Source organism: Equus quagga, chromosome 14 (genome assembly GCF_021613505.1).
Source record: "Equus quagga isolate Etosha38 chromosome 14, UCLA_HA_Equagga_1.0, whole genome shotgun sequence".
Classification (NCBI taxonomy): Eukaryota; Metazoa; Chordata; class Mammalia; order Perissodactyla; family Equidae; genus Equus; species Equus quagga.
In genome coordinates, this window is record NC_060280.1 from 59,911,296 (window position 1) to 59,939,044 (window position 27,749).

The following is a 27,749-nucleotide window of genomic DNA, read 5'->3' on the forward strand; positions in this document are numbered from 1 at the left end:
ATATCTTTGTGTGGCATCTTTTTCAGCCGTGACATCCATTCAAACCAAGTACTGAAACCAACTGAATTTAGACCCACATCTAACTGTATATCACAAAGATTTTTAAAAGCACTTAGACATGTTCAATAACGTTTCTCCTTCTAAATATTATTTATAGTTAATGAGGTCAAAAGCCCTTTTATATCATTAATAAATGGTTAAATATTATCTATTTTATGTTTACTACATCTTTTAAGTTTCTATTATTGTGATTGTTTAATAACAGATGTTGTATTCATAGAACAGCTCAGGGATACAATTTATAAATAACTCAATATACATGCATAAGAATGGACAATCATACTGAAAGGAGATCACTGAGCTAGAAAACTGTTTCAAAGCAGAAATCTGTAATAATTCACGATGCCTGCCTAGCCCAGAGTTGGCACTCAATAACACATATTCTCTGAATGAATGAACCCTTCTCAATGTTCATCGATGTTGTCACAAATTGCAGGATTTCCTTTTTAAAGGCTGAATAATATTCCATTGTACATATATAACATATTTTCTTTATCCGATGAGGACATTATGCTAAGTGAAATAAGCCATTCACAGAAGAACAAGTGCTGCATGATTCCACTTAGATCCACTTAGATACCTCATCTAGATGTTTAGGAATGTTTTTGTCATCATGCGATACTGTTGCTAATGACAATGTTGAAATGCAGTCACCTATAAAAACTCTCTTGTCTTCACACCTTTTTTTTTTTTAAGTAGAAGCAGGATTTTTTAGCTTGTTTAAAAATTTTCCAGGTATCTAAAATAGTCCAGGTATCTAAAATAGTCAAGGTCATAGAAGCAAAGGATAGAATGGCGGTTGCCAGGGGCTAGAGGAACCTGCCACTCAATGGGTATGACATTTAAGTTACATAAGAAGAAGTCTAGAGATCTGATATACAACACTGTACCTATAGACAACAGTAACGTACTCTGTATTTAAGGATACGTTAAGAGGGAAGACCTCATGTTAAGTGTTCTTACCAAAATTTTTTTTAAATCTTAATTAAAAAATTTTTTAACCCTTCCACATTAGCCATGGCTGTACATGGAAAAACTGACAAACAGATTAAGAACACTAGCTTATGGAAATTTGTACCCAAACATTCAGAAAAAACAAGAAGCGTCATGTGTCTATAAGTCTAATAAAGGAGACTTCACTATAATCAGCAGCAATTATCTGTATCAATATTTCCTAAATGGAACGTAATAAAAGAATCTCCCAAATTAATTCAATTCAATAAGGAATTGTCGAGTGCCATGTATTTGACTCACAAATAAAGTAAGTTACTACAAAATAAGTTATCTATGATTTCTGATTTCAAGAAATTCATGTTTAGCTTTAGAATATGTCTTCAAACCTCTACTAGAGATGAGTGTAGACAAATATTCAAAGGATTTGAGCCACTTGGTTGGTGATTTCATCATTTTATAGATGCCCACCTTCTTCATCTTGCCACATAGCTCATCTTCTCCTTGCTCCCCTGTTTCATACTGGAAATGGACAGCCTCATGGATCAGAATCTTGTAAAGAACCAATCTACACTGAGCTGGCCACACTCTTCACATTGCTGATCAAGTGGTTCACAATTCCATCACAAAAAAGGGTGAGTCATGCAAAGTACATTTTTAAAAGATCTTCCCCTACAGTTGAGTATCAATAAAGCTGGGGGAAAAAACCCTTAAATCCCTTTCTTTCCGTGTCTTTTTTCTGGATTATGATCTACATAGACAATTTTTTTTAAAAAAAAAAAACAAGGGTGGTGATAATCTAAGGTGAGCTAAATAATTGAGCATACTATTATCTCCAAAAATATGGAAGCAAGACATATGGCAGAACAGGGTGGAGCATAAAAAAACAATTATCCCAGTAAAGATCAACAAGGAAGGCAGTGGGCTCAGACACTCTCAGTAACTCAGAAAACCACTAGGAAGAGGAGACCCCTCCAAACTGTTACTCCCTCCAGGGACTGGGGTTAAAGGGGACCAGCTGACTTCTTGAATTTCCATTTCATTGTGATGTCTAAGAGATGGCTTCTTGTGGGCATAGTGTTCGGCATCGTGTTACGTATCGCTGGGTTCTGACTGATAGAAACGCCAATGGTTGAACTCATCTCTGGACACCTAGCATCATAAAAATTTACTCACATAACAAGAATAACTGGATGAGCAATAGGGTTAAAAAGAATTCCTTTCTCTCCTCAGCTCCCTGCTCTCCTGGAGACCAAGCCTACTGGCCTCATGTGTTCTGCTTAGGAGAACTGGATGCAGGCCTAGTGGGGCTGGTTTTATCTTCTCCTGCAGCAGATCAAGTTGCAAAATCAACAAGACCAGTGTAAGCCCTTCCTATAAGGACACTGCCTGACATGGGATGCAAGCTGGTGGGGATTAATTTGATAAGAAATAAAACACTTCGGCACAGAAAAGTCTGGGCAAATCTTTATTGAAAATGTTTCCATCTTAGCAGAAAAAAACAGGAAGATCTCTAGAGGGAATACCAAGACATTTTGTCTCAAGATAAGAAGAAAAGACACCATTTAAATCTTAGCAAATACTTAAAGTACTTTATTTATTTGCTGGGTGTTGCCAGCTTAAACTCCCTTATGGAGGTGGCTTTTGCATCCTCTCATATCTTCATATAGTAAGCTGAAACTCTTGCATAGTATTTCTTATAGGAAACCAGGGCTTTTAATCAAACAAGTCTGAGATCTCCTCACCCTTGCCTCTTCATCACTGCCACCAACGAAGATGTAAATTTATACCTAAAATCTTTTCTTAAGATTTTAAATCTAAAAATTAAGTCAATAAAAATAAGATATTTGTATTGGGATTTTAGACAGATACTGAGCAATTTGAGTCAAAATAAATCCAAAGCAGAAAAAATCCAAAAAAGGCAACTTTCTCCAGTTTTTATTTATAATGGCTAAGAAACCATTATTTGACCATCAATGTCAAAGAAATGATCATTTCCCAGAAAAGTCCATGACATCTACTTGGATTCCATCAACTACTGTGTCTGCCTACTAGTGGCAGTGGTGTCATTAGCAGACAGATGTGCCAGTTCTCAAAGCACACACCACTGTCAGGAGCTAAGCACTGATGGTGACAACTGTGCTCAGGCTCCTGCAAATCTGAAGTTTCTCCAGCAAAAAAATAAACATTGAAATGAAAGCTAATGGTACTTTTGTCTGAGGCTCTAGAAGCCTCCAGCATGGATGGCGCTTGAGGAAGAGGAATTGGTTCCACATAATCATGGCTTATGGAGGTTTTTAAGACACTAAAGAAGTACATGTGACAGCACTAAGCAAGGACCCAGTCACCACTGGGCTTCTGAAGATCTTGGCCTACACACAGCATCACAGAGGATCCAGACATGGGAAGAAGCGGTCAGACACAGCAATGATCCTATTTACAAAAGTTCGTCTTGCAAGTATCCTCAAGGAGAGCAGCAAAACCACCTATTAAAGTCATATTTTTCTTAAGTTTATTCTCCTCTTTAGTAACCAAGTGATCTGGAGCTAAACCGTTCCACCATTCCTCAGCCTTCCTGCTCTCCCCAGAAAACCCAAACTTTCCCACCCCATCCCCACCATATATACACATGCCGTGTTCCCATTGCTCCTCTGTCCCTCTGACCCCACCACTGCCCTCTCTGATGTTCCTTTTTCTCCCCCACCCACCACCTTGCTGAGCCCCAGGCCTTGAGACTCAGCTGCCTAGACTGTAAATCTGGCTGGCTCTGAGAACAGCAAACAAAGGAGCAACTGTGAGAACTGACAGCTCAAGGACTCTGGCACTAACTCTGCCCTTGGAGGTGCTGGCAGGGCCAGTCTTCCCGCAGGGCACCCTACACATCTCTAAATGACAGAGGGCAGGGCATCACTGGCCTGAAGATGGCTCAGCAGGACCACTGGCTCCCACGAAGCAGTGGGCTCTGGAGAGAAGGGACCTTCTCCAGGAACGAAACGTGGCAGAAATGAAAGCACCTGGGCCACAGATTTGTCACCACTTGGCATCAATATTATTTCTAATATCCCTATAATTCCCTCCCCAAAAGAACAGAAATTAAACAAGAAACGAGAAAGGAAGAGGAAGGAAGGGAGGAAAGAAAGGAGGGAGCGGGAGGGAGGGAGGGGTCAAAGGAGGAAGGAAGGAAGGAAAGTCTACAATTCTAGTTTTGCATAGAAAGTGTAGTTATGAAATGGCTACTCCAAACAAACATGAACCAGAGGCTCAATCCAGGCTCATTTTTAAACCCCAGTTTCAGGGAAGAGGATTCTGTGGTGGGAGCCAGCCCTAAAAGCCTTCCACAGAAAGCGTGTGGTTGAGCGCGTAGGCATCGCTATCCTCCTCCTCCAAAAGCAGCTTGTCGATGGTCAGGGAACTGATGGCTCTCCTGGGGTCTTCCATGTCCGGAAGGACTGGCTCAGGGATAGAGATGGGCAGCTGGACAAACTGGGGTCCAGGCAGGGCTGGGGCCGGAGGCTGGTACTGCAGAGTGGAGGTGGGCAATGTGGACAGGGGCTGAGGCCACGGGAAATAGGTGAGGGGTGCCTGGTGCTCTGGGCCCTCCAGTTGGGGTCCCACTGTGGGCGTGCCAGCACTTCTCGTCTGTGATGGGGAAGACACAGGATCGAGCGTTAGCATCCCTGCGGTATCCACTGCCCATCTGTGTCCTCGTGGGAACCTCTATTCCCCCCTCAACTTGGCCCTTTCCTGCTGTCTCATGCCAGAGGGCTCCCCGACCACCTGCTCAAAGTCTTCCCCAAGGGAGAACCCAGACACACTTCAGCTGTATCCCTGACTCTGTCACTCACTAGCTATATGTCCTTGCTCAAGCTGCTTCCCCAAGCCTCCATTGTCTCACCTATAACATAGGCTACAAATAGGACTGACAGCAAGCCTGTCTCATAGCACAGTAGCTGTATCAGAAATGTGGCCGCTTCCTGCCCAGACACAAAGAGAGTCCTGGCTCCACACAGCAGCTTCAAAATCCTGAGGTCCACTTGGGCCAACATAGCTCCACTCACCTGCCTCCTGCCCTGCTGGTGATCAGCACAGGGAGGCTAGGCCACACCTGGAGGCTGGGGAAGCCCTGCTTTGTTAGTGAACTTGGCTTTTCCTACAGCTGCCCGGAACCTTCCAGGTCCTCATCCTCCTGTCTCTGAGTTGGGTCCCCAAGGGCGTCCCAGGGACCTCCAAAGATCAGGGCCATTCTCTCAGGTGCTCTTCAAACAATACACACCTGCGCAGTGACCCCCCTACAAACCTGAGGTCAAGCCTACAAAAGAGGCAGGGCCTGGATTCTTACTATATTCCACAGCAGAGGAAGCAGGTGGAAGAGGAAGATCCTTGAATGGAATGATGTAAGAGTGGACAAAAATCTTCCCCTACGGCCCCTACCTCCCCCATCATATCTTTCTCCAGTTGCCACTGTGTCTTGAGAGTAAACCATTAGAGTCGTTTAGGTAAGGGTTTATTTCAATCTCCTGAGGATCTTGTTGCAGGGCAGATTCTGGGACAGGGGGTCTGGGCTGGGGCCTGGGATTCTGCATGTCAGATCAGATCCCAAGTGATGCCAGTGTGGCTAATCCAGGGACCACAGTTGGAGTAGCAAGGCTTCAGAGCATTTTTCTACCGAATGATGGAGGTGGAAAGGGTCTCAGAGGCCTTTCAGCCTCCCAACAAAGCCTTATCATCTCTAATACTTCAAAACTCCAAGTGGAAATCTTACTTTCTCAAGTCCTACACCTGTGCAGGTCAAGTGCAACTGCAGGTTTCTTTGCTCAGGGGTAGAATTGTATGAGCCCAGCCATAATCTTATCTCCTGCTGATCAGGAGTGCCGATTGGTGGCTCTAGCCAGCTTTGATGAGTTAATTTACAAAATGGCAAAACAAATAAATTATTTCTTAATAAATACAGTTTGTTTGACAGAACCTTTCAAAGCAGAAGGTGGGAATGATGAAAGGATAAATAACAAAAGGAATTCTTGGGATTGAAATGGTTGGGAACCATTGTGTCCACCCTCACCCCACCTCCACCCCCACCCCAGGCTCCCTGATATGGAAATGAGTTGCCTGGGAGAGGTGTTGCATTAACTCCTTCCTATCTACCATCATCCAGGCCCTACAGCTGGTTTGCCCGGGTAGCCGGGTGGGCACCGGGTGGGAGGGCTCCTGCAGGCCATGCCTGAATGGTGCTTGAAGGGCAGGTGCATCATGATGACACTGGACCCTTGATGGAAACGGAGGGGACATGGGGAGCCAACGCAAGCTCCACCATCAAGGGTCGGCATCAAGGGTCGGCTCTGCAGCAACTCATGAGACGCTAACCCTACCTTGCACAGTTTTCCTTGGATGGAGCTGGATCAGCTGTGCCTTTTCTCCTCTGAACACTTGGAGGATTCCCACTCCTTTGGTCAAACAAGTGCCATTCACATGAAACTATTTCTCCTCCTTCCTCCATTCCTGAGGGAGCAGACCCTTCCTCTCCCATCTGACACTTGAAGGCAGCCCTTGGTTAATGTCGTTGGTTGACTTTGAGACAATATAACTAATGTTTATTGAGTGGTTTCTGTATGCCAGGAACTATACTAAGCCCTCTATATGCATCACCCCATTTGTTCCTGACATCAGCTCCCTCGTTAATATTCTCGTTTTATAGATGAGGACACTGAGGCTCAGAGAAATTAAGTCATTCATCCCAGGGTCACACAGCTAGTAAATGAAAGGGTGGGGATTTGAACGCAGGCAATCTGACACTAGAGGCAGAACTCAAAAAGTTGCCCTGCAGGTGGGTGTGACCCTATCAAAAGTAGTTTTCTGAAAAGTTGTGTCGCCTGTTTCTCAGCCTAAAAATCTTCTGGAATATCCCATTGTTTAGTGAACGATCAACCCCTAAGTTATCTGAATAGAAAGGAAACAGTCTCTGGCCCAAAACTCCACGCAGATCTCACCTGGTAGCCCATTCACTAAAAACTCAGACTCGTAACCAGGACTCACTGCTTTTAGGGTGGTGGGGGAGAGAGGCAGGAGAACATCCCAACCCTGAGGAGCATGAGGCAGGACAAGGGAGTCCCGAGGCCTTCTTTGTGGAAGATATTTTAGGTCAATGGGAAAAAAGCGGGCCTCCCTGGAGGACGGGGTGGGTTTAGATGACCCAATTATCCCGGGAATAGCGATAGCAAGGAGGGTCAGGGGTCAGGAAGTCAGCCCAGAGTCTACAGGGTGCCCTCAGCGTGGGATGGCGCAGCATTGCCTTTGTGTGACATACCGTGACATTAGTGATGAGCGGCTGGGAGGCATAGGTCAGCACGGAGGAGGGTCCCACAACCGTGTAGCTTGGGCACACGGGCTGCACATACATGTCAGCTGAGTAGGGGCAGCTGACAGCTTCATGGGACACATACTCAGTGTAGGGCGTCCATGGGGCTAGGGGCTGGAGGGTGGCCGGGGCAGGCTGGGAGAGCCAACCGGTACACAGGGCCCCCTCCTCTGTCACTGTGGAAGCAGAGACCTCCATGTCAAGGCAGGAAGGACCTGTGGGAAGAAGGAAACCACAGAGCTGTGAGTGTCACCCAGATGAGGGGCCTGGAGGAGGCCAGGGCTGTGGGGGCTCTTACCCACTGTGGTGTAGGTCGCCAGAGGCTGGTGGGGCAGCACCACCTAGAGGGGAGAAGAGAAGACCAGGATCAGTGTTCAGCCATGTCCAACTAGCCCTCTGTAGGAAACTAGCCCAGAGGGCCCCAGGGCAGGAGAGCATAGTGGGAATCTCCCTTGTTAGAACGAAACACCCAGCCCAGGTCCCAACTATCACCACCTACATTTTTGAGGGATTCGTGTTTCCATTTAGCAAGGAGGCTGTGCACTTGGGGAACTGGCATTGTCCTCTTCCCATGGGGAACCCCCAACTCACACCAGAATGTGTGAGTCACTTGCTCCCCAGGCCCTGGCCATAGCTTTGTTCAGTGGGCCAAGCCGGCCAGCCCATATCACTCACCCCACTTCACCGGACCATTGACTTGCTCTACCCTAGGTCCATTCCCCAGCAGCCACACCATGGCAACGTGCTGCCTTCATACCCTCAATAGGTATCCCATGGAGCAAGGAAGTACATCCTATCTGACCCCTTGGGCCACCCTCCCTGCCACACATGCACACACTCTCTGGCCACAGTGGCCCCCTCACCGCAGTAGGTGCAACCGCCGTCCCACTGCTGGCATGACCACGTTTCCTCCTCAGCAGCTCCTTCACTGGCTCCTTCACACGGACACCCTGGTACGGCCGGGGTTGGGCCGGGGCTTGCTCTGGAGCTGTAGCTGTGAAAAGCAATGTCACTGGTGCTCATTTCCCTTCTCAGACAAGCCCCCACCCCAATGAACCCCGTCTCCTTAGGGGTCTGCCTGCTCACCTAAGCTGTGCCTGGACACGGAGGAACACATGAGACTTCCTAAACTATTTCTCCCAGTATTGCCACTCTTCCTGCCTCAAACCTTCTATGGCTCCCCTTCACCCAGACGGTTAATACCCACATCTAGTCTAGAAGTGAAAGTCCCCCACACTGTGATCTCAACCCATTTTTCCAACCACTTTGCACACTAACCGCTATGAACATCCTGACTCTGGCCAGAAGCTCTATCTAGACTTCCCTCCATGTTCCTTGCATGTCTGACCTTCTCATCTCATTTGAGATTTCCCATAGTCAGGCTTCCCTCTCACTATTCTCAACCTCTTGATTCTTCCTGATCCGAGACTAGTGCAACCCTCCTGGGCCTTGACCACTGCAGCCACAGCATTTGATTCCTCCTACAACATCTCAAACACTTCCACATCTGGTTAGTGTTCATCACAGGGGGCAGCAGAGAACGGCGTAAGAGCGTGCACTCTGAGTCAGATGGCACAGGCCTCAAAACCTGCCCCTGCCACACTCTTGCTGTGCAATTCTGGGCAAGTTACTAAACCTCTCTGTGCCTCTTAACCTGCATCTTGTTATCAAAGGCATGTTGTAAGGAGTCGCTGACGTGGTAAATAGGAAGTGCAGTATATGCTTAGTATAAAATCAGCTACAGAGTAAGCATTCAAAAATTGTGTAGTCTGCTATATAATAACTAGTAATCCTTTTTGGAGTAAATTTCATATGCCCCTAATTGGATTACAAACTTCTCAAGGTGAGATATTGTACCCTATTTCTCTGTATCTTCCCACATAGCATGTTCATAATAAGCTCAGTAAGTTATTTGTTGATTAATTGGTTGGATGATTGTTTAAAATGCGCTGCCATCCATCTTCCCTTTACCTCTCCTGGACCTTTAGAATGGGCTGCAGAGAATGGTTCCCAGGTTCTTTGTGGCTCCCAAGACACAGGCAAATACCTAGCGTGATCCATGTGCCCTGGGGCCAGAGGGTGTCCAGGCTTGCTGCTGAGAGAAGGTTCCCTCTGCCTTTTGTCATCAAAGCCAGGAAACCAAAGCACCAAGCTGGAACACAGGGCTCTTCCTGGCCAGGAGAGCAAGCCAAAAGCAGCCATGGCCGGGCAGACAATCTGCCCACCCAGACAGCTCATGGCCTGGGGCCCTGGGCCCTTGAAGGGCAGGTCAGGGTCAGCCAAGAGAGGCGAGTAGCACTGGCCCTTAGGACTCACACAGGGAGTCCATTGTCATCCACCGATAAGGGCCCCAGGGACCTGGGCTCTGAATCAAAAGCCTGGAAGCCTGGGTATCTATTAAACCCGGATCTGCAGTGCTGCCCTGGCTGGACTTTGCTCAGCAAATACCCAGCTGATAAGAACCTATGCCTCACTCTGCACCAGACCTCCATCCATGCTCCGGGCAAACACACAGCCTGCCCTCGAAGACCATCAGGCAGAGAGAGGCAGCAGGAAGAGGGAGAAGGTATCCAAGAGCCCCAGGAAGACATGCCGCAGAGTCAGAGAACCCCAGACTCAGATGCACCCGCAGGGGCTTCCTGGCCTGGCCAAGTAGCAAAATGGACCAGGGAGTGATGCAAATACAGATACCCAGGCCCTGCTCCCAGCTGATTCTGGGGGTCTGATGGAGGCCTAGGAATCTATGTTTATAAAAATCCCTCAGGTGATTCTGAAGCTCCATTGGGATTAGAACCACTGATAATTCATCCCAGATCTAATATAAGAATCTCCCTCTAAAATCCCAATAGGAGATTAATTATCCTCTTTTTAACTTCTGCTGTCATAACAAGAGATCTCTACTGGTATTCATTCATTCTTTCAAATATCCCCGGGCCCTAGCACTGAACGAGATAGATGTGGCCCCTGCCCGTGTGCGTCTTGCAGCCTTGGGGGAGAGACAAGCAATAAAACAGTTACAACTTGTGAAATTCAGGCTGAAACAGAAGTATACAGCAGAGATCCAGCCAGGTACCTGTGCCCCAGGACCACCTGTGCACCATCACCTTTGCTTAAGCAACAATGGCAATGGACTTGAGAGCCAAAATACCTGTATTCAAGTCTGGGCTGTCACTTACTGGTGGAAAGCTCTCAGACAATTTATCTAACATTCCTGGGCCTCAATTTCCTCATCTGTAAAATGGGGATAATAATTCCTGTCTCACAGAATTGTTGTGAGGATTAACTGAGATAATACATGGGAAGCTCCCAAAGCCACATCCAGCATATGGTAGATGTTCAATACATGTTATTTTCCACCCACTTCCACCTTTCTCTGGAGAGCTGTAATGTCAGAAAGCTCTTCCTCCTACTGGACCTGCCTCATGGTTATAAGCACCATTTTTCCTTGCATTTCCTTCTAATGAAACTCACAATTCATAGTCCACTTACATCTTTCTCATCTAAAAAATGATGATCATGATGGTAGGTACCTGGTAGGGTAATTTGAGAATTACATGTAAATGCTTAAAACAGAGCTTGCACTGATAAGCAGTGAATAAATGGGAAGTAATGTTATTAGTAGTACTAGCAGTAGCATCCCTTTTTAGCGTCTGAAGACAGATACCAGGTCCCCTGTAGAGTGAATGAACATCCTGTTCCTTCAGCCACTTCTTAATGACATGTTTGAATCCCTCTAACCTTCCTTCTAAGAGACTCACTCCTGCACAAGTTCCATTTGCCACTTCCCCTTATAATGGACGATGTCCAGTGTTGACCACAGACCCCAGGGGTGACCTGATATGGCAGAGAAACAAGGGCACCTGTCCTCTCACACTCTGCTCCCTCGTTCTCAGGGTCACCCATGGCCACATCAGCTTAGTTCACACCCGTATTACTCAGCCTACGCTTTTCTTCGGTTGGGTTTCCAGCTATTTTTAGGCACAAAGAGCAGCCTGAGGCATTGTGCACTTGGCAGAAACTCGGGGGACAGAGTTATTTGGGGGTGTGAGCACTTTGGTCACAGTTTTAAATAAGTTGGGGACAAGAAAGGCTTAATCCCACATGCACACGTCTCAGACCAGATCAAAGACCTGTATATGGCTAATCCTGCTCTGATGTGCATGTGCATTTCTGGGGAAGGGCCCAGAGGACTCCCCATCCTCGGGAAGTGGACACATCGAACACTTGACTGCAAAGAGGCCAGCTGGGCATTTCCAGGGTCTTGTCAAGCGAGGGCTTCCTGCCTCCTGTTGTTTTCGAATCAGTGAACAGAGGGCTGGGGGAGGTGCTGTGAGCAGAGGGTATCACCCTCCACTGTCTGGACTTCCTCGGAACTCACAGTGTCAATAGGTGTGCCCTGGCACAACGACCATATGGAAAGCAGTTTCTAAGTCCCCACCTCTTCCTCTTGCAGTCACAAAACTCCCAAATCTCCCAAGGATCTCCTGACTGCCCACCCACGAGTCCAGTCCACAACCAGCTGCCAAGGAATCCTGTAACTGACTCCAGGTGACTAAGCGAGAGTGAGGGTGCTTCTGATAGTGTCTTTGCAAAGTGCCCGTGAAATATCAGACTCTGAAGCCTCAGGACAATTCCCAAAGGAGGCTAACGGCCAAGTGCACTTGCAAGGTGAGCACTTGCACTTGGTGCCTTTCACACCAACCTTTGTGAAGCAACAATAAACATTACTAATCCCACAGTAAACACTGTACTCCCTCCTGCCACCAGCATGGGAAAAGAGCCCACACATACAAATCTGGAAGAGGAAAAGAAGTTTGTCTGAAATCCTGACTGTTTCACCTTGGGGCTCCTGGATCCCTAAAATGAGCTAGCTTTAAAATGACTGAACTGGAATATTTAAAAGAAAAAATTTTAAATTATTAAAATAATTTCTTAAAAGAATAATAAATAGAAGAATAACCAAAGAAAACAAAACAGTTGAAGGAAATAATAATACACAAGCAGAGAAGATGAAAGCCCCATTTCCCAAAGTAGAGTTGGTCAGAGATTTTTTTTTTTTTTAGTGAGGAAGGTTGGCCCTGAGCTAACATCTGTTGCCAATCTTCCTCTTTTTGCTTCAGCAAGATTGTCCCTGAGCTAACATCTGTGCCAATCTTCCTCTATTTTATATGTGGGATGCCGCCACAGCATGGCTTGATGAGCAGTATGTGGGCCTGCACCCAGAACCCAAACCCACCAACCCTGGGCTGCTGAAGCAGAGCACATGAACTTAACCACTACACCCTTTGGCCAGAGATTTTAATAACCCCTTGATCAAATTGCAGCTCCGGGCAGCATGCCCTCAAAGCCCGAAGCTTTCTCACCATTTATCCTGTGGTCTGAAGGCCCTTTTCGTCTCCTGTGGGCATCCAAGTGTCCATCACTGAGAAAAATCTTTCGACCTAAACACCAGCGTCTTGGCCTTCATTGGAATCTCCTTTTTCAGACTGAGAAGTTCAGCCATATTGTTTTTCCATACCCATGGAAGTCAGTCACCAATGGGGTTGGGAAAAAACAAAACTCTCTTACAGAAAAACCTACAAATTTGGCCCCAGTGAGGGCTTCCCTTTTCCAAAATGAGCAATGAAAAAATCTGAAGGTATAAAAAGTCAGCAGAGGACATTTCAGTTCCGCCTGCCACACAACCAGACATGCTCCGCATCACAAAAATAAGAGTCGCGCAGCTGCTGTTCTGCTGGAGAGCACAGACCATGACAGATTCAAGCCGTCTGGTCACCTCAGACAGTGCTCTGGCCGCATGTGGGCATTGTGCTTGCTTTGCCCCAAGCTTAGGGAACACATGGAGTCTACTGATTTAAATAAACATGGCCCTCCAATTCCTTGATAAAGGTATAATAAGCATCACCGAGGAAATATGCAAAATTGTCATCACTTGTTTATTTAATAACCCCATGCAAACCACATTCACGCCACAGTGAGAAAGCTACTCAGCCAAGGAGGTAGGTCCCTCCTAACCAACACCCGGGCAGTGGTCACTGTAACTTCTCCTCTGGGCGACTTTAAGAGAGGTCTCTCCAGATGACTGTTCCCTGGAACACTCTCCAAGATGTTCTTGAATGAAGACTCTTCTCCCAGCCACTGTCCTATTACAGATCTCCCATGAGCCTCCAGGGCCAGGCAGTAAGTTGGACAAAAGTTGGGATTGCTGTTCTAAGGGCCAGATGGGATCCCGGATGAGCCCACACTTCCATCACCAGGGAGCCAGGAATAAGAACTCAGCCCACCCATCCTGACAATCGAAACTCTCTGAGAGTGCTTTCCATTTACCACTGACTCGTTGGACCTAGAAGCTGCAGCCACGCAAGCCCATTTTGAAAAATAAAACCTTCCTAGCCCAGAAGGACATGTGACACACTATTGATTACTCCACAAAACCACAGTAAGTGATTCTCTTTGGCTGCTGAATCTTTGACATTATTGAAAAAGAAAACCCCACTAAGGAGAAATACAAATAATTTTCTCCTTACTTGTAGCAAAACCAAAAACAAATAATTCAACAATAGGAATTCAAGCCTAGGACCAATAAACTTACCCTAGCTTCTAACTGAAAACAAAGTCACAAAAGTTGCTGACACTTTCTACTTTAATGTAAAGAAGGTTGTTTGCCTTCTCGGCCTAAGACAGCTGAGGACTCCTGGGAAAGTTTAGCTCAGGTTGGCTAAAGGATTATTCACATCCTTAACCTAAACACTGATGCGAGTGTTCTTCTTACGGTGAAGGTCTGAGTCAAAGTTTTCAAATTTGTTCTTTCCATTCATGGACAATGGTTGATTTTTTTCCAAACAGGAAGAAAGAACTTGGGCTTTGGCCAAAGATTGGACTTGACACGCTATGGAAAGGCTTTCCCGGCCCAATTTACACTAGATTGTAGTTTACTTTTTTTTTTTTTTTTTTTGATGTATGCCAACAAAGAGATTTCATATGCATGTAAATGTGGGCTTTCTATTCACTAATGTTTGAACGGAGAGGATCTTGTAGCCAGGAAATATCAACACATCACTCATATATTCTAGCAATTTGGATAACATCCAGGGCAGAGGAGAAACAGATAAATAGACAAAAAATTGACTTTAAAGAAGGTGTTCAGAAGTTATGAGAAAGTGGAATCTCAACTGAATTACAATTTGATGTTGCTTGTAAGGCTGCTGGGGGCAGCCAAAAAGGAATAAGTCATGATGTCTTCATATATAGATTGGGATGTCTCTACCAAGAGATCTCAAAGATGGCGGCTGACCCCATGTTCTCTGGTCCGGTTAGAGAAGGCAAGGGAACAATCAGTGACATTTCTCCTCCCTGTCTCCATTCTAAGAGGCATATTCCCATCAGTCCCCACAGAGCTCACTCATCAACCATAGGCATGTCCACAGGGAAAGATCAAAGGAGGGCCACAGTCACTTAGAATTTCCCCAGACCTAGGCAGGCCAAAGGGACCAGGAGGGAACATCCTGATCAAGAAGAGCCAGGGGAACTCCTCAAGTACATTTAGGGTGACTGCAGAGGGTTGTTCAGTCCTTAGAACCACGAAGCCCCAGACCAAAGGGGTCTAGGAGCTGAGTGATCCCTACTTAAAGGAAGCTCCAGCCAGCCTGGCATGCATACCCAGGGCAATCACACTCCTCTCAAATTACATAAGGTTAAATAAAGAACCCATTTACCACAGCCCACTCTCACCCACCAAGCTCCAGCCTGAAGTGTTCCCGCTCTGAAGCCTCAGGATTACCTGGACTGTCCCAAAAGTTCTGTATGTCCTGCCCCATGACCTTGGGCAGGGTCAGCTAGAAGGCCTCTAGAACCAGAGCCTTCAGACTCTTCCCTCGCAAGCCCTACTGCTGAGGGATCCTTCCCACAGATGCTCTCAGCACCTTTCCTACCACACATCCATCCTCCCTCCAAACCTCCTGCAGAACAAGCCGAGTGTGGACGGTTCTCGGATTCCACTCTCTACTCCCAGAGACAGTGTCAGTGTAATGCCTCTTCTTTGTGGAGACTCAGGTGTATTGATTGAATGTGTGCCAAAGATCCATGTCTTTCCTGGTCACAACCTTAACCCCCAGGAACTCAGAAATAACTAAGGTCACCTTTGCATGATGTTCTGTGACTCACAAAGCCTTTGACACAAATGATTTCATGTGAGGCTTCACAACAACTTCTGAAACAGGCAGAAGTTCACCTCCTTTTCACTGATGAGGAAGGTGATGCTCAAAGAAGTGAAGTGACTTGCCCAAGGACTGTTCTTATAAATATCAGTGTCATCAACTAAACCCATCAACTAAACTAAACTAAACTAAACCCGGGACCTCTGATTCCAAATGCAGTCCATTTCTGCCTCACCATCTGTCTCCTCCTTGCCTGGGCAAGTCCTGTTTATTTCTCTTGGTAACACTGGAGGTCAGGCATCAAATGACTGCCCAGTTCTAACTCTCCTTCCTCCAGTTGGAGTTTGGGCTTGGAGCACCCTGGTCCCATCTCTCTTGATTGCCAATTCCCCCAAGAAATGGTGTTTCCCAACCGAGAGAGGAGAGAAGTCCATGAGAAGTTTACCAGCAGTCTGCTCACATGAGGAGTGACGAGAACTGAGAGACCTAAACAATTCCCCGCAAAGTTTTATTTTTGGTATTTTCGGCTGAAATGACAGTGGATAGGTCCACCTGAGAAACCAGCTGCATCTGCCCGCCTTTTACAGAAACTGGGGTCACCAGAGCAGAAAGAGCTTCCAGCTCAGATACACCATGTCACAGCATAGGGGACAAGACTAGGAGACCCCAAACAGAGCATTCATTGAACAAGTACTTGCTGAACAGAGTAAACCAGGTCGCTGCCACCATGCAGCTTCCTGTCTAGTCTAGTAGGGAATAGAGACTTAATCAAATAATTGAACAAGCAAATGTAGAATTACAAACTGTGACAGAGCTGCATCTGCCTCATAGTTGATGTGTTCTGGCTTATTTGGCTGATTTCCACCTCTGCTCGATTCAGCAGGGCTTGAATGAGCAGCGAGCTGGGGCCCCAGTCTATAGGGGCTGTATAAAGAGGACAGTGGCCAGAGCCATGATTGTTCTGTCCCCAAGGCAGAGACGACTCTAGGGTCAGGCTCAGCCCACACCATGAATGTAAGCCTTGCCCAAGACATACAAAGTAGCCCCAGATGTTCCGGGTTCTTCCCCAGCCTAGGGACCCTGGATGAACCTCAAAGATGTTTCATCTATCCTATTTTGGCTTATTAGCCCACCAGGGGAAGACTAGTTCTAGGAACTCTGATTCTAAGATGGAAATCAGCTGGCTTCATAGTTTCTATACTGAATCTCAAATCTACCTTCCTGAGATTCAGGTGCTTTTGAGTCAGGCTACAACTACCCTCAGAAGTCAGAACCCACCTCCATCTAAGGGGAGACATATTTCAGTTGGGAAGAGAAGAAGCATCTAATGCAATCCTAAAATCCTTCGCATTGAGAAGTCGTGTGGTGTACTTTGGAACTCAAACAGACCTAGTTTGGAAAGCCTACTATGTAGGTTATCACTGTGGCAAATCACTTAACCTGTGTGTACCTTAGTTTCCCCATTTGCAATATGAGAATAATAATATCCATTTCATGGGATTATCGTGAAGAACATATGAAATTAACACAGTTAAGCATCTAGTATGTAATAGATGCTCAACAATTGGCTGTCTCTGCTTTGATCTCAGCCAACAATCCATAGCCTGTCACTCATCAGAGAAGTAGCCCTTGGTCCTTCTTTCTCCCTGTCCTGCTGCATCCTAATACTGAATGTCTCTATCCTCTCTATCCTCAATACACTCAGGACCCTCTGCTGCTGGCAAGTACCATCTCAATCTGCCTTCCTTGTGCTGCTGGAAGTCATCCCACGGTGTCCCCAAGTGTCGGGACAGCCCTGTCTAATAGACAGGGAAACCAATGGTGCTGCAGGGACTGATCAAAGACCTCACTTGCAAACAGAACAAGCCTGGACAAGAGACATCAAAATCCTGGTATTGGCCTTGTATAGAGAGATACCATCAGCTAAGCAGAAGAGCTTCTTTCTTCAGAAGCCATCAGAGGATTAGGTTTGTGGCAGACTTGAGTTTTTAAAGGATAACCCCAGGAAAGAGCACCTTGAAGATTTTTGAGTGGCAGGCAGAGTAGGATGGCATGGCCTTGTCCTGAGCTCAGATGTGGCCCCTCAAAAGGACAGGGACACAGCCACGACTAAGGCCATAGTCATGGATGTTTCTTCAAAGGGCTGGGAACCTAGGAGAACCTATTGCATATAGGATGGAAATGTGAGAGCACAAGAACATATCAGGGGATGAACCAACCCAAGGTGCCCATCCAAATTCTATAGGAAGGCAGCACCTGAGTGAGGAGACATCTTTCCTTATTAGATCAAAACCCATAGCCTGAATCTAGAATTGCCAGTCTGATTTAGAACAGGGAAAGCCTATGGTTAGGCAGCTGGAGGAGAGAAAAATCTGTTTTTAGTTTACTTAAGCAATATCTAGTTTAAGATTTTCAAGACCAAAGAGATTCTTATAAAAGAAATAAACTTTTCCTGAGACCCTCAGGTGTGGACCACTTCCTTGGAGGAAGTACTCTTTAGACCCAACATCAGTGTGCTTTTGGAGTCAAATCCAACTTTTGAAGCCCCAGTGCTCACAGTGGTCTGCGGTACAGCCTACATGAGTGAAAGTAGCCCTGATAATTGATTTGTGATGTGAGATATAACTGCCAGTCAAGATGAGCTGTTTTTCGCTAAGTCTCTGGTTTACTAATCAATGGCCTCAAGATGTGGGGGGAGCCCCTTGTGACGGACACTAGAGAAGTTGTTAGAATATCAAGCAAAGGAAAGAAGTCACTATTAGGTCAATCTTTGAGAAATGTACCCTCTTTCTTATTCACAAGATACCCACGTAGGCTGAAAACATGACCTTCACAGCTTCAGATCTTCATGGGGTCCAATACGACATGCTACACAATGACTCACTTTTCTCTAGGAGTGAGGTCCCTTACCCTGGAAGTATTTAAACCAAGGACCTCTGACTAGCAATCAGGGATCTTGCTGAAGGAGTAGAGGATTTGTACAAGTCAGAGTTGTCAAGCTGTGATCTAAAGAACCATGAAATACAATGAAGGCATCTGTAGCTACCAATAAAGGGAAGGAAGTCAAGGGTCTGGGGGTGAATGAGCAATCAGAGCTATGGATAGCCTTCCCGAACTGCTCCATTTTTATTTTTGTATTGCAGTTCTGCAGTAGATTTGGTTTGAATAAAGGAATTTTTAACAAAAATGTTGTAGACATAAGCCTAGATATCCTTGGATTTTCCTCCAAGTACTCATTTTATTTCTTTAGATGCATCTTCATCCCCCAGGATCTAAGCAAAAAGTCTGATTGTAATTTATTCTTGAGGATCCACAGCTAATGCCATATGTTCCATGACAGCTTCTCTGATTCCATCTTCTCCTCCCTCCTACTGGAGATAATTGATTTCATTGGTTGATTTCCCTAGCTGTAAATAATTTCATAACTGGATGAATGCATGCATGCATGCGTGAGATGATAAATGGATGGTTGATTTTTCTTCTATACCTTTCTTTCTTGAATTAGTGTTGCTTTCATCTAGCCTTAAAATTTGCTCCTATTTTCAACTCACTTGTCTCTCTTTTTTCCTTTCTTTTCTATCTCCCCAGTATTTCTCAGTCCTGGAAAATTATAACAATCTTTGTACTCTTCTCTCTTCCAATTAAATTTACGGTTCTTTCTAGAGGATTAAAAAGTAATTCAGCTTTTCTTAAGTATGGTCAAATCCATTTTGGTCCCCACACCTGGTCTTAGAATGACTCTGGTTTATAATTCTTTGGCTACCTGCTCTTCCCAGAAAGTGATACCAATGAAACCATTACTAAGAAAAGGAGGCAGCACATTGCTGTTTCAGTTTTCAGTATCATTTGTGCTATTTCTTGCATACTCAAGTGTCATTCCCCACAGCTAGGTTATAAACATCTCAATCCAATCTTGTGAATTAAAAAAACAAATACAAGCTTGCCCGTCACTACAAGCCTGCTGCCATCCCACCTTAGGAGGTTGGTAGGAAATTGTAGCCCAAGCTCCAAGTTTGGTCATAGAATGGCCAGCTTAACCATCAGCATTAGCCCCGATCACAAACCAACCATGAGTTACGTGACTGGAAATGTATGTCCTGCTATTTCACCAGAAATGCAGAACTCAGAGGCCATACCATTTGTAATCTAAAATTAGCTGCATAACCTTTGTCCTCAGAGGTAGAGTGAGACAGAGCGGGAAAATAATAATAGTAACTAATATTTACTGAGTGTTGAGTTAATGTCAAGCACAGTAGTAAACACATTCCACAACTCTGTGAAGTAAGAACTACGTTCCCATCGTATGCATAAGGAAATGGCAGCAGAGCAAGGCAAAGAGAATTGCTAGCATCATATAGCCAGGGAAGTAGAAATCTAGGATTCAAATTCAGATCTGCCTGCCCCAGAGGTTAAGCTTTAAACCACTAAAGGCAAAGAAAGAATAGAGATGTCACTCTAATTCAAAATAAAACCCTGCTCTCCATATCTTGCCTTCCACACCCCTACCTACTTACCTACACACACACACACACACACACACACACACACACAAACACACACAGGTGAAGGGATAGCCTGACTCTTCCAAAGTCTCGACAGTTCAGAACGAAGGAAGTGCCGAGGAGGCAGAAGCCTTGGCCCCCAGCACAGGCTGACATACAGAGCTCTCGATTAGTACTGCCCAGAAAACAGATGGGCTGGTTATTTTGGGGAGATTCTAGGTCCCTCTCTCCCCTTTGAGCCTTCCATTGCAGCTAAAATATCTTCAAAGAGCCCAGTGGAGGAGGAATAGCAAGAAAGCAAAGACCTTGTTTTCAATCAGTAAGCTGAAACACATGCATCAAACGTGAGTTTTCAAGGTTTGAATAAACATCTGCCAGCTGGTGCATTTCGTTTTGCCACCGGTCCTTCATCTAACATGGAAGGCCTGTGCTTTCACCAAGAGCATCCTCCGAAGCCCTGTGAGTGAGACAAGCCCTGTGGCAGGGAGACAAGAACAAGACAGCTTAGCAAGACAATATTCAAAGTCTGGTTCAGATGGCGTTAGCTGTGTGGCTGAATTAATAACCTAATCTTTAAGCTTCAGTTTTCTCATCTCTGAAATGGAGCTTAACACAGAATCTACCTCATGGAGTTTTTATGAGGATTAAATGAGATAATACATTCAAAGTATGGCAGACTGGTGGTTGCCATGCCCAACAGCTGCCCTCTCCTTCTTTACTAACAATCCCTACGCTATGGGGCCATGGCAACGTGCCCAACTAAACAATCACACTATTCTGCCTTGCAGATAGGAGTGGCCATTAGATGTCGTCAGAAGTTGTGTGTTGCGGGGAGGGGCAATGACAGAGAGGCACGTTCTTTTTGCCTGTTCCTTTTCTTCTTCTTCCCTGTCCAAAACACAGATGTGATGGCTGCAGCTACAGTGACAACTATGAAGCAACCTTGAGGACAAAAGCCATATGCCAAGGACAGCAGACCAGAAAGACAAAAGTAGCCTAGAATGTTGTGGCTCTGTAGAACATCCACACAGTCCTGCACAGCCTACTATGGACTTCCTGTACATGAGAGAACATATAACAGTCTTATTTAAATCCATGTTGTTTCAGATCTCTTCACTAGCAACCAAATTTAATCCAAACTAATTCAACAGAACATTTGGTTCAATGCATGGCACCAAACATGTACCCAATACCCCATAGTTGATATTTATCCCTATGAAAAGGATTAAACATGTTCTGTTCATAATAATGTAATATCCCAAGGCATGTTGGGATTTCAATATACCTTCAATTTCAAATATACCTTTCAATCTCCAAGTTTTCACCTTCACTGCGCATTAGAATCACCTGGGAAGCATTTGAAAGTCTAATGCCCAGGGCAATTTAATGACAACCAACCTCTGGGTTGGAACCTAGGCATCAGCATTTCTTAAATCTCCCAGAGTGTTCCAATGTGTAGCCAAGGTTGAAAAGCACTGCTCAAGGCAGATGCAAAAATCTCTTCTGTTAAATTAAGGACTCATGTCTGAAAACATGTATTTATGTTTTATAAGCACTCATGAAAGCTCAGCAATTAGAACTGGAAAAGGACTTCAGTCAAGTTCAGTCTCCTTGTCCTTAGCCAGGAAAAGGCAAGTCCCATTTTACAGCCAAAACACTTAAGACCCAGAGTGGTTAGGTGGCTTGCCTTAGGCCCCATACCTAATTACCCGTAGATTGGAAAGTAGAATCCATGTCTCTTGCCTGCAAGAACAATGCTCTGTCCATAGCATCATACAACCAGGACAACAAGGTTTCAGGGAAGGCCTCTCCATCCCAGGCAGGCCACTTTTATCAAGCAGTTATTCTGCAAAAATGAGAAAACTAGAATATTGCTAAGTATTTCATAAAAGTGAAAACCATGTTAATGATCATAATCCATTAGCCAACTTTGGTTTGGTTGGCTCAAAGTGAGAAATTTGTGGACATCTTTATTAGTAGGAAAATAAACTTCTTTAGAAAGAAGTCAGAGGGGGAAAAAAACCTAATACCTTTACTTTGTAATGGGAAAGTTTAAAAGCAAAAATTTAAAGAACTTCTAAGTGAATTAAATGTCCAGATATTTAGCTACTAAGTGTAGACTATCTTGGTTCTTTTTGTTCCTCACAACAGAACACATTTGCAGATCTGAACTCGAAGAGGATTTCAAAACCTCTGACTCAGAAACTTTTTGGGTATAAAGGGAGACAAAGTTGGCATTTCTCTTTAGGGAGAAGGAAGTGTCCACCTTGAAAATCATCTGCTCTTTTACCAATGAACCTGTGGCTTAGTAGATGTGTGTCACTTCTTTCACCTCCTTCTGTGCACATGAATTTGTGTCTTTCTTTTGGATTCTACTGGTCCTTATCAACAAGAACCACTTATCCTATAGACAAACTTGGTAAGAATTAAAGGTGCTTATTAAGTAAGCAAAGGTTATAACACAGAAGAGAACATTAGAGGCAGTCCACAGAGCTAAGTTACTTCTTGTTATAAGTTTCCCTGAATTTAGGTAGGAGATAGAGTTCCAAAAATAATATGTATGTTACAAGTTTTCCTTATCTTTAAGTGCATTTTTGACTGCTCTAAAAAGCTTGACTATATAGTGGAACCCTGGAGTAAATCCAGAGTTCTGTGTTAATGAGAATTTTGAGAACCTAATTTATCTGTTTGGTGAATCTCTGCTCTCTTCCAGTTATCTGAAAGCAATAACTTGATAATAACTATTTCCTGTTCCTAAGGTGGCGCCTTAGGCACAACAGCAAAGACACACCAAGGCCAAGTCTATGGGACATCAAGGCAACTAGCCATTCAAAGAAAATCAGTCAAGCCTGCCTTTGGTTGTCATGCTGATCTTTCCCTAACACAAATAACAATAAAAAGCAGTTGTTCATTCATTGTCTAACAAGTCGTGTTGAGTTTATTACACACATTCTCATTGCTTTTAAGGAAGAAGTCAAATCAAATTTTTGCCTTGTGTATATCATTTAATCAATTGACTGCAAGCTTTATCTCCCTTTGGTGTTGGTGTTGTGGACCCCCAGGATACTGAGTAACCTAAGAAATGAACACCTAAAGTACAAATCAAATCATTTTAGACCAGAGATCAGCAAACTTTTTCCATAAAGGGCTGGTTAGTAAATATTTCAGGCTCTGCAGGCCATATGGTTTCTGTGGCACCTACTCAACTCTTCCGCTGTAGCAAAAGCGGCCCCAGACAATTGTAAACAAACAGACATGGCTATGCTCCAATAAAATTTTACTTATAAAAACAGGTGACAGGACTGATTTGGCACTTAAGTTATAGTTTAAAGACCCCTGATTTAGACCCTTGGAAAACTGTTGGTAAGATCCTATCACTCGATAATATCTTGATTGTGTCTTTTTAACTATTCTAATCAAAGTGTGGGAAAGGATAAACAGGAAGGAATTTCACATAACCCTGATCCCTCAAGGTGGGCCCACCGGAGGTGTTACAGGAGGGAAGGTACTCTCTTACCGCTATCAGGAGACTTATTGACACCACCTACGTTCTCTACTTTGGCTCTGACAAAAACATTGTAAGACAGGCATTAGAACCCCCATTTTCTAGATTTTTAAGAGCATGATAAGATTAAATAATTAAGTTGCAAAGCCAACTTTCAAACCCAGATCTATCTTACTCCATCGCTCCTGCTGTTTCTACTGCACCGTTAACCTTAACAAGGCTTTCTCTTGTTGGGGTGGATGTTAGTTCTTTACATCCACGTGGGACCTGCAGGACTAAGGGCAGAACCCAGGGAGACAATCTGCAGGTGAAGTGGCTTCTCTATCTGATCAGCCGTTCAAGCAAATCTGGAATCCGTGGTTGGGGCTTGAAGATTCCCACTTTCATGTGCCGGCAGTTCTGAGCTGATCTGAGCCAAAGCCCATGTTCACATTTAGTCCACAAACAGGGGTCATGGGCCAGGGAGGGAGGAGGCAACATTTACAAAGTGAATGTTTTCTTAACCCTTTCCAGAACCCCAGAGTACAGTCATTTCAGCTCATGCCTCGAGGGTGTTTTCTGAAAAAAGAAAGTGCCTTCTCAGCACTCTTGGTGTCTGATTTCAAACCCTGCCCTTCCATCAGGTGCTTCTAAGTGGGCTGACGATGCTGCCCTGTTTTTACTAGTTTTCCCACAGAGTTTAGTCACTCGAGTGCCCTCTGTGCCCTAGACATGGGCCTTTACTTGGATCCAGGGTAAAGGGATGGGTCCAGTGCCCGGGGCTTTTCCTAAATTCCTTTAAGGTACTAAAGGACAATTAAAGAGAATTTTGATTGTGTGCATCTGAATATGTAGAACCAGTTAACCCCAGTTATTCCACTGATGGACTTACAGTGTGGTTTCCCCAAGGATGGAGTTTTGCTGCACCTAACTGACCTCCAGGGTATGAGCAGGAAACATGCCTCCAGCATGTCCTTTAAAGAAACTGCTAATCTCTTAGGAGGAATTAAAGAAGGAAAAATTGTAGTGCAAAACCAAGAAGGGGAAATATGGCGGCTCATGAATTCAGGGAAGCAACCCATATCTCAGACACCAAAGCAAAACCAGGGCAATCAACATCATTTCAGTGGCATCTCGGCTTACTAAGGGTAGCTGGGTGGAGTGGGCATTATTTTTACTCCTTTTACATATCAGAAACCTAAAGATTTTTTTAAAAGTTAAGTGACTTGCTCTGAACAGGTAGGAACCAAGGTATAAATCCCTCCAGGGACTCATATAAAACCCACTGATTTAGCTCTAAGTGTAAGAGCATATGAACGCTCAACAGCTTCCAGTAAAGACATGAATGCCCACCTGCCCTCGGCCACATAGCACTCCCACAGGGCTGGCGCCATTGTCTCCCACAGGTGGGGGTCTTGCTCTATCCTCCTTCAGGTAGCATTGCACACCACCCATACTGGACTGTCCTTAATTATCTTGGAAGGACTCCATAACTCCCAAGACCGGATTAAAGTTTATTTCTTCTTATTGAAAAAAAGTTGCATCTTGTCAACGTCAAGCAATGGTGAGACTCCACAATCTGAGAAATTTTGAAATCACTTCTCCACATTACACATTAACAAGCTCGGTTCCAGAGAATTTACACAAGAACTAAAGGAAACAATGAATTGGTGATAAAGTGATTGTAAGTTTGTTGTAATTAATGAAGGTATACTTTCAGAACTTTAAGGGCTCCAATAGAATATCCTTCTGTAAAATAAACACTCCCTAATTTGTCATTTACTGTAAATCTAGATTCTCTTATATTACATTTGCTTGAAGTCGGGGGTGCCGGAATTAATTAAAAGGCGTTTTAAAGACCTAAGCACCTTTAAAAAGACAGAGCAATTTTTTGGTAATGCTTCTTTCTTGAGGAAGTACAGAACTGAGCCCCAATAAGGTTCAACTCTCATGAGACCATTAAGTTGACTTTGTTATTTCAAGAAAGGAATGTTGTAGATAATCTCTGTATGACTTCAATTATTAATAACACGAGTCTCCGGTCCCACATAGTGGAAAATAAAGTACACAGTAGTTCCATCCAAGCCCAGGGATACACATTAAGGTTAAAAGTAAACCCACTGCCCCCCTGCCCTGGGACACACAAGCCTTGCCACGGAATGGGAAAAAGAATGACAAGAGGAAAGACAGTGAAGCAAGTGAAGACATGCTTGATGAAGCCAAGTTTCCACATTGTCCCAACGCATTCACAGAAACAAAACACACCTTTGGCAGAAACAGGCCCACAGAATTGAACCACAGGCTAAAGAGTAGCTGTTTATAAAAATAAAGCCACTCATGTAAAGAACTCCACACCTTTCCCCTCCCAGCCCAAAACCAATATCACATTTGCTTTTGTTTTGTGAATCATAAACTGCCTTTTCTTCACCACAGTGATTCATCCTCTGCAGCGGAGATGCGATGAGCTGTCCCACCTTGGAACACTAGTTCGTTCCCCTCCAGCCTGGAAAATCAGCATCACCTCTGACAGGCTGGTTTCTCCACCAGGCTCCATCTCGCCCACCTCACCCCTCCTCACTCTCCTGCCTGGGAACCCAGGCCCCCGTTGCCCCCATCACTGCCACCAACTCCCCGGTTACAGGCTGAGCGGTGAACTCCCAGCCCCTACCAGTGCTTACATGGCTCTGACAGCCACGGCCGAACCACTTACGTTTTTGCCAGAGCATGGCCTGTGACAGGATGTTGCCTTTTCTCTTTGAAGCAGACAGTTTGGCTTCTTTAATGTGAGACCTGGGTGTGCTTTCCTCCAGTGTAGCCACTGCTTGCTCAGAGGCTGTTTCCTCAGCTTTTTAAAGGCCCAAGTTCCCGCTGTGTGGGGGCACAGCGTCATCACATCCTCCCACCTCAGGCGCCCGTGCACTTTTTCTTCACAAGTCTGCCTGTCACCCCACTGTGCGCACCCTCAGAGGCCCACCGGCTGCAGACAGCTTCGCTCGCAGAGCCAGCCAGCTGGATCTGAACAACAACATAGCACAGAAGTTCGCAATCATTCGGACGTGGCCAAAAGAGTGTGATATGATGCATGGTGAGTGTGAAAGTGTGTGTGAGTGTGAACTGTGTGAGCATGTGGGTCAAGTCTTGTACCTCTCCACACCAGTGAGGAGTCAAAAGGCTCCCTGGAAAACTCTGGGTTTTCTATGGCACCCATTCAGGCTTCTACACCACCAGGGTGTCAGCAGGACTCAGTCCGCCGTGGGCCCCGCTCAACGGGAAATGTGATTCCCAGGGGTCACTGGTTCTCAACACAGGAGGAAACACCTGTAGTCTCTTCAAGCCTCACTAAACAACTCCTCATTCTTTTAATATTGCTTGTCTGTTTATTCCATTTTAAAACACGTTAGCCCCTCCCCTTGCCCCCCAGCTACTACCAAAATGGCACAGCTTAATCATGCTTAAATATGGGGACTCTGGTTCTGACGGTACACATACCCATGGAGGAAGAGGCCAACTCAATCGGGGAAGAAAGGAGAAGACACTCAAGCTCTTCAACTGAGGTAGTTACTCAAAGGGGCCTTGCAGGCACTTTACGCACAGGCCTCTCTCCTAGAGCCCATCCATCTGTTAACACGAAGCTTCTCAAGGGAAACGAAATGGGGTTCACCACCTGATTATATGGGGTGTTAGGCCAGTGACCTCTTACAGGTTTGGCAGCTTTCTGCCACTGTGTATCTGAAATCCACATGCTCAGGCCCCAACGACCCAATCGGTTTGGGGTCAAGACCACCTGATTCACGCCCCCTGGGGCAGGTCTGGAGTCTTGCTGCTCTGTTCTCCACACTGCCTCAGAGCCATCTTACACAATCTAGATCAAATCCATTCTCTACCTTAAAAAGCCTTCCCCTCCTCCCTTCAGCCACAGACCTGGTAGCACAGAAGGCCCCTCACAATCTGGTCCTTGCTTACCTTTCCAGCCTCATCGCCCCCTGTGCCCCCTCACCTTTGTTCCTCAATGCGTTCTAAGCACCACTCTGCACATCCACCCAATTCCTTGCCTTTGACCTTACTGTCTTCTCTTGCTGGGTTCCTTTACCCCAGTTCCTCACCTGAAAATCGTCTCTTCATTTTTCAAGATCCAGCTCAAATAGCACCTTTTTGTGGTGAAAAATGTTCTGACCCACCAAACCTTCTAGCCCAGAAAATATTAGTCCCCTTCTCCCAGCTCCTGGAGCACTTTGTTCATTGTA

The 27,749-nt window shown here is 45.2% G+C and overlaps 1 protein-coding gene across 1 annotated transcript; it reads right to left on the reverse strand.

The window, feature by feature from the left end:
* Nucleotides 1-3,706: 3,706 nt before the first annotated feature.
* On the reverse strand, nt 3,707-26,432 carry POU2AF1 (POU class 2 homeobox associating factor 1). The gene is made up of 5 exons (XM_046637973.1): nt 26,216-26,432; nt 8,227-8,357; nt 7,662-7,704; nt 7,313-7,578; nt 3,707-4,650 (listed from the first exon to the last, which is right to left on the reverse strand). Exons 1-5 carry the CDS (start codon nt 26,229-26,231, stop codon nt 4,336-4,338), a joined length of 771 nt encoding a protein of 256 aa, XP_046493929.1. The 5' UTR covers nt 26,232-26,432; the 3' UTR covers nt 3,707-4,335.
* Between the last annotated feature and the right edge of the window lie 1,317 nt (nt 26,433-27,749).

Bases quoted from the DNA above. Each gene is read 5' to 3' on its own strand.
- POU2AF1 (XM_046637973.1), bottom strand. The intron at 7,705-8,226 runs GTGAGGGGGCCA...TCTCCCCTCTAG, and splicing joins CGGCGGTTGCACCTACTGCG to GTGGTGCTGCCCCACCAGCC. The intron at 4,651-7,312 runs GTATGTCACACA...TCCCCATCACAG, and splicing joins CGCTCATCACTAATGTCACG to ACGAGAAGTGCTGGCACGCC.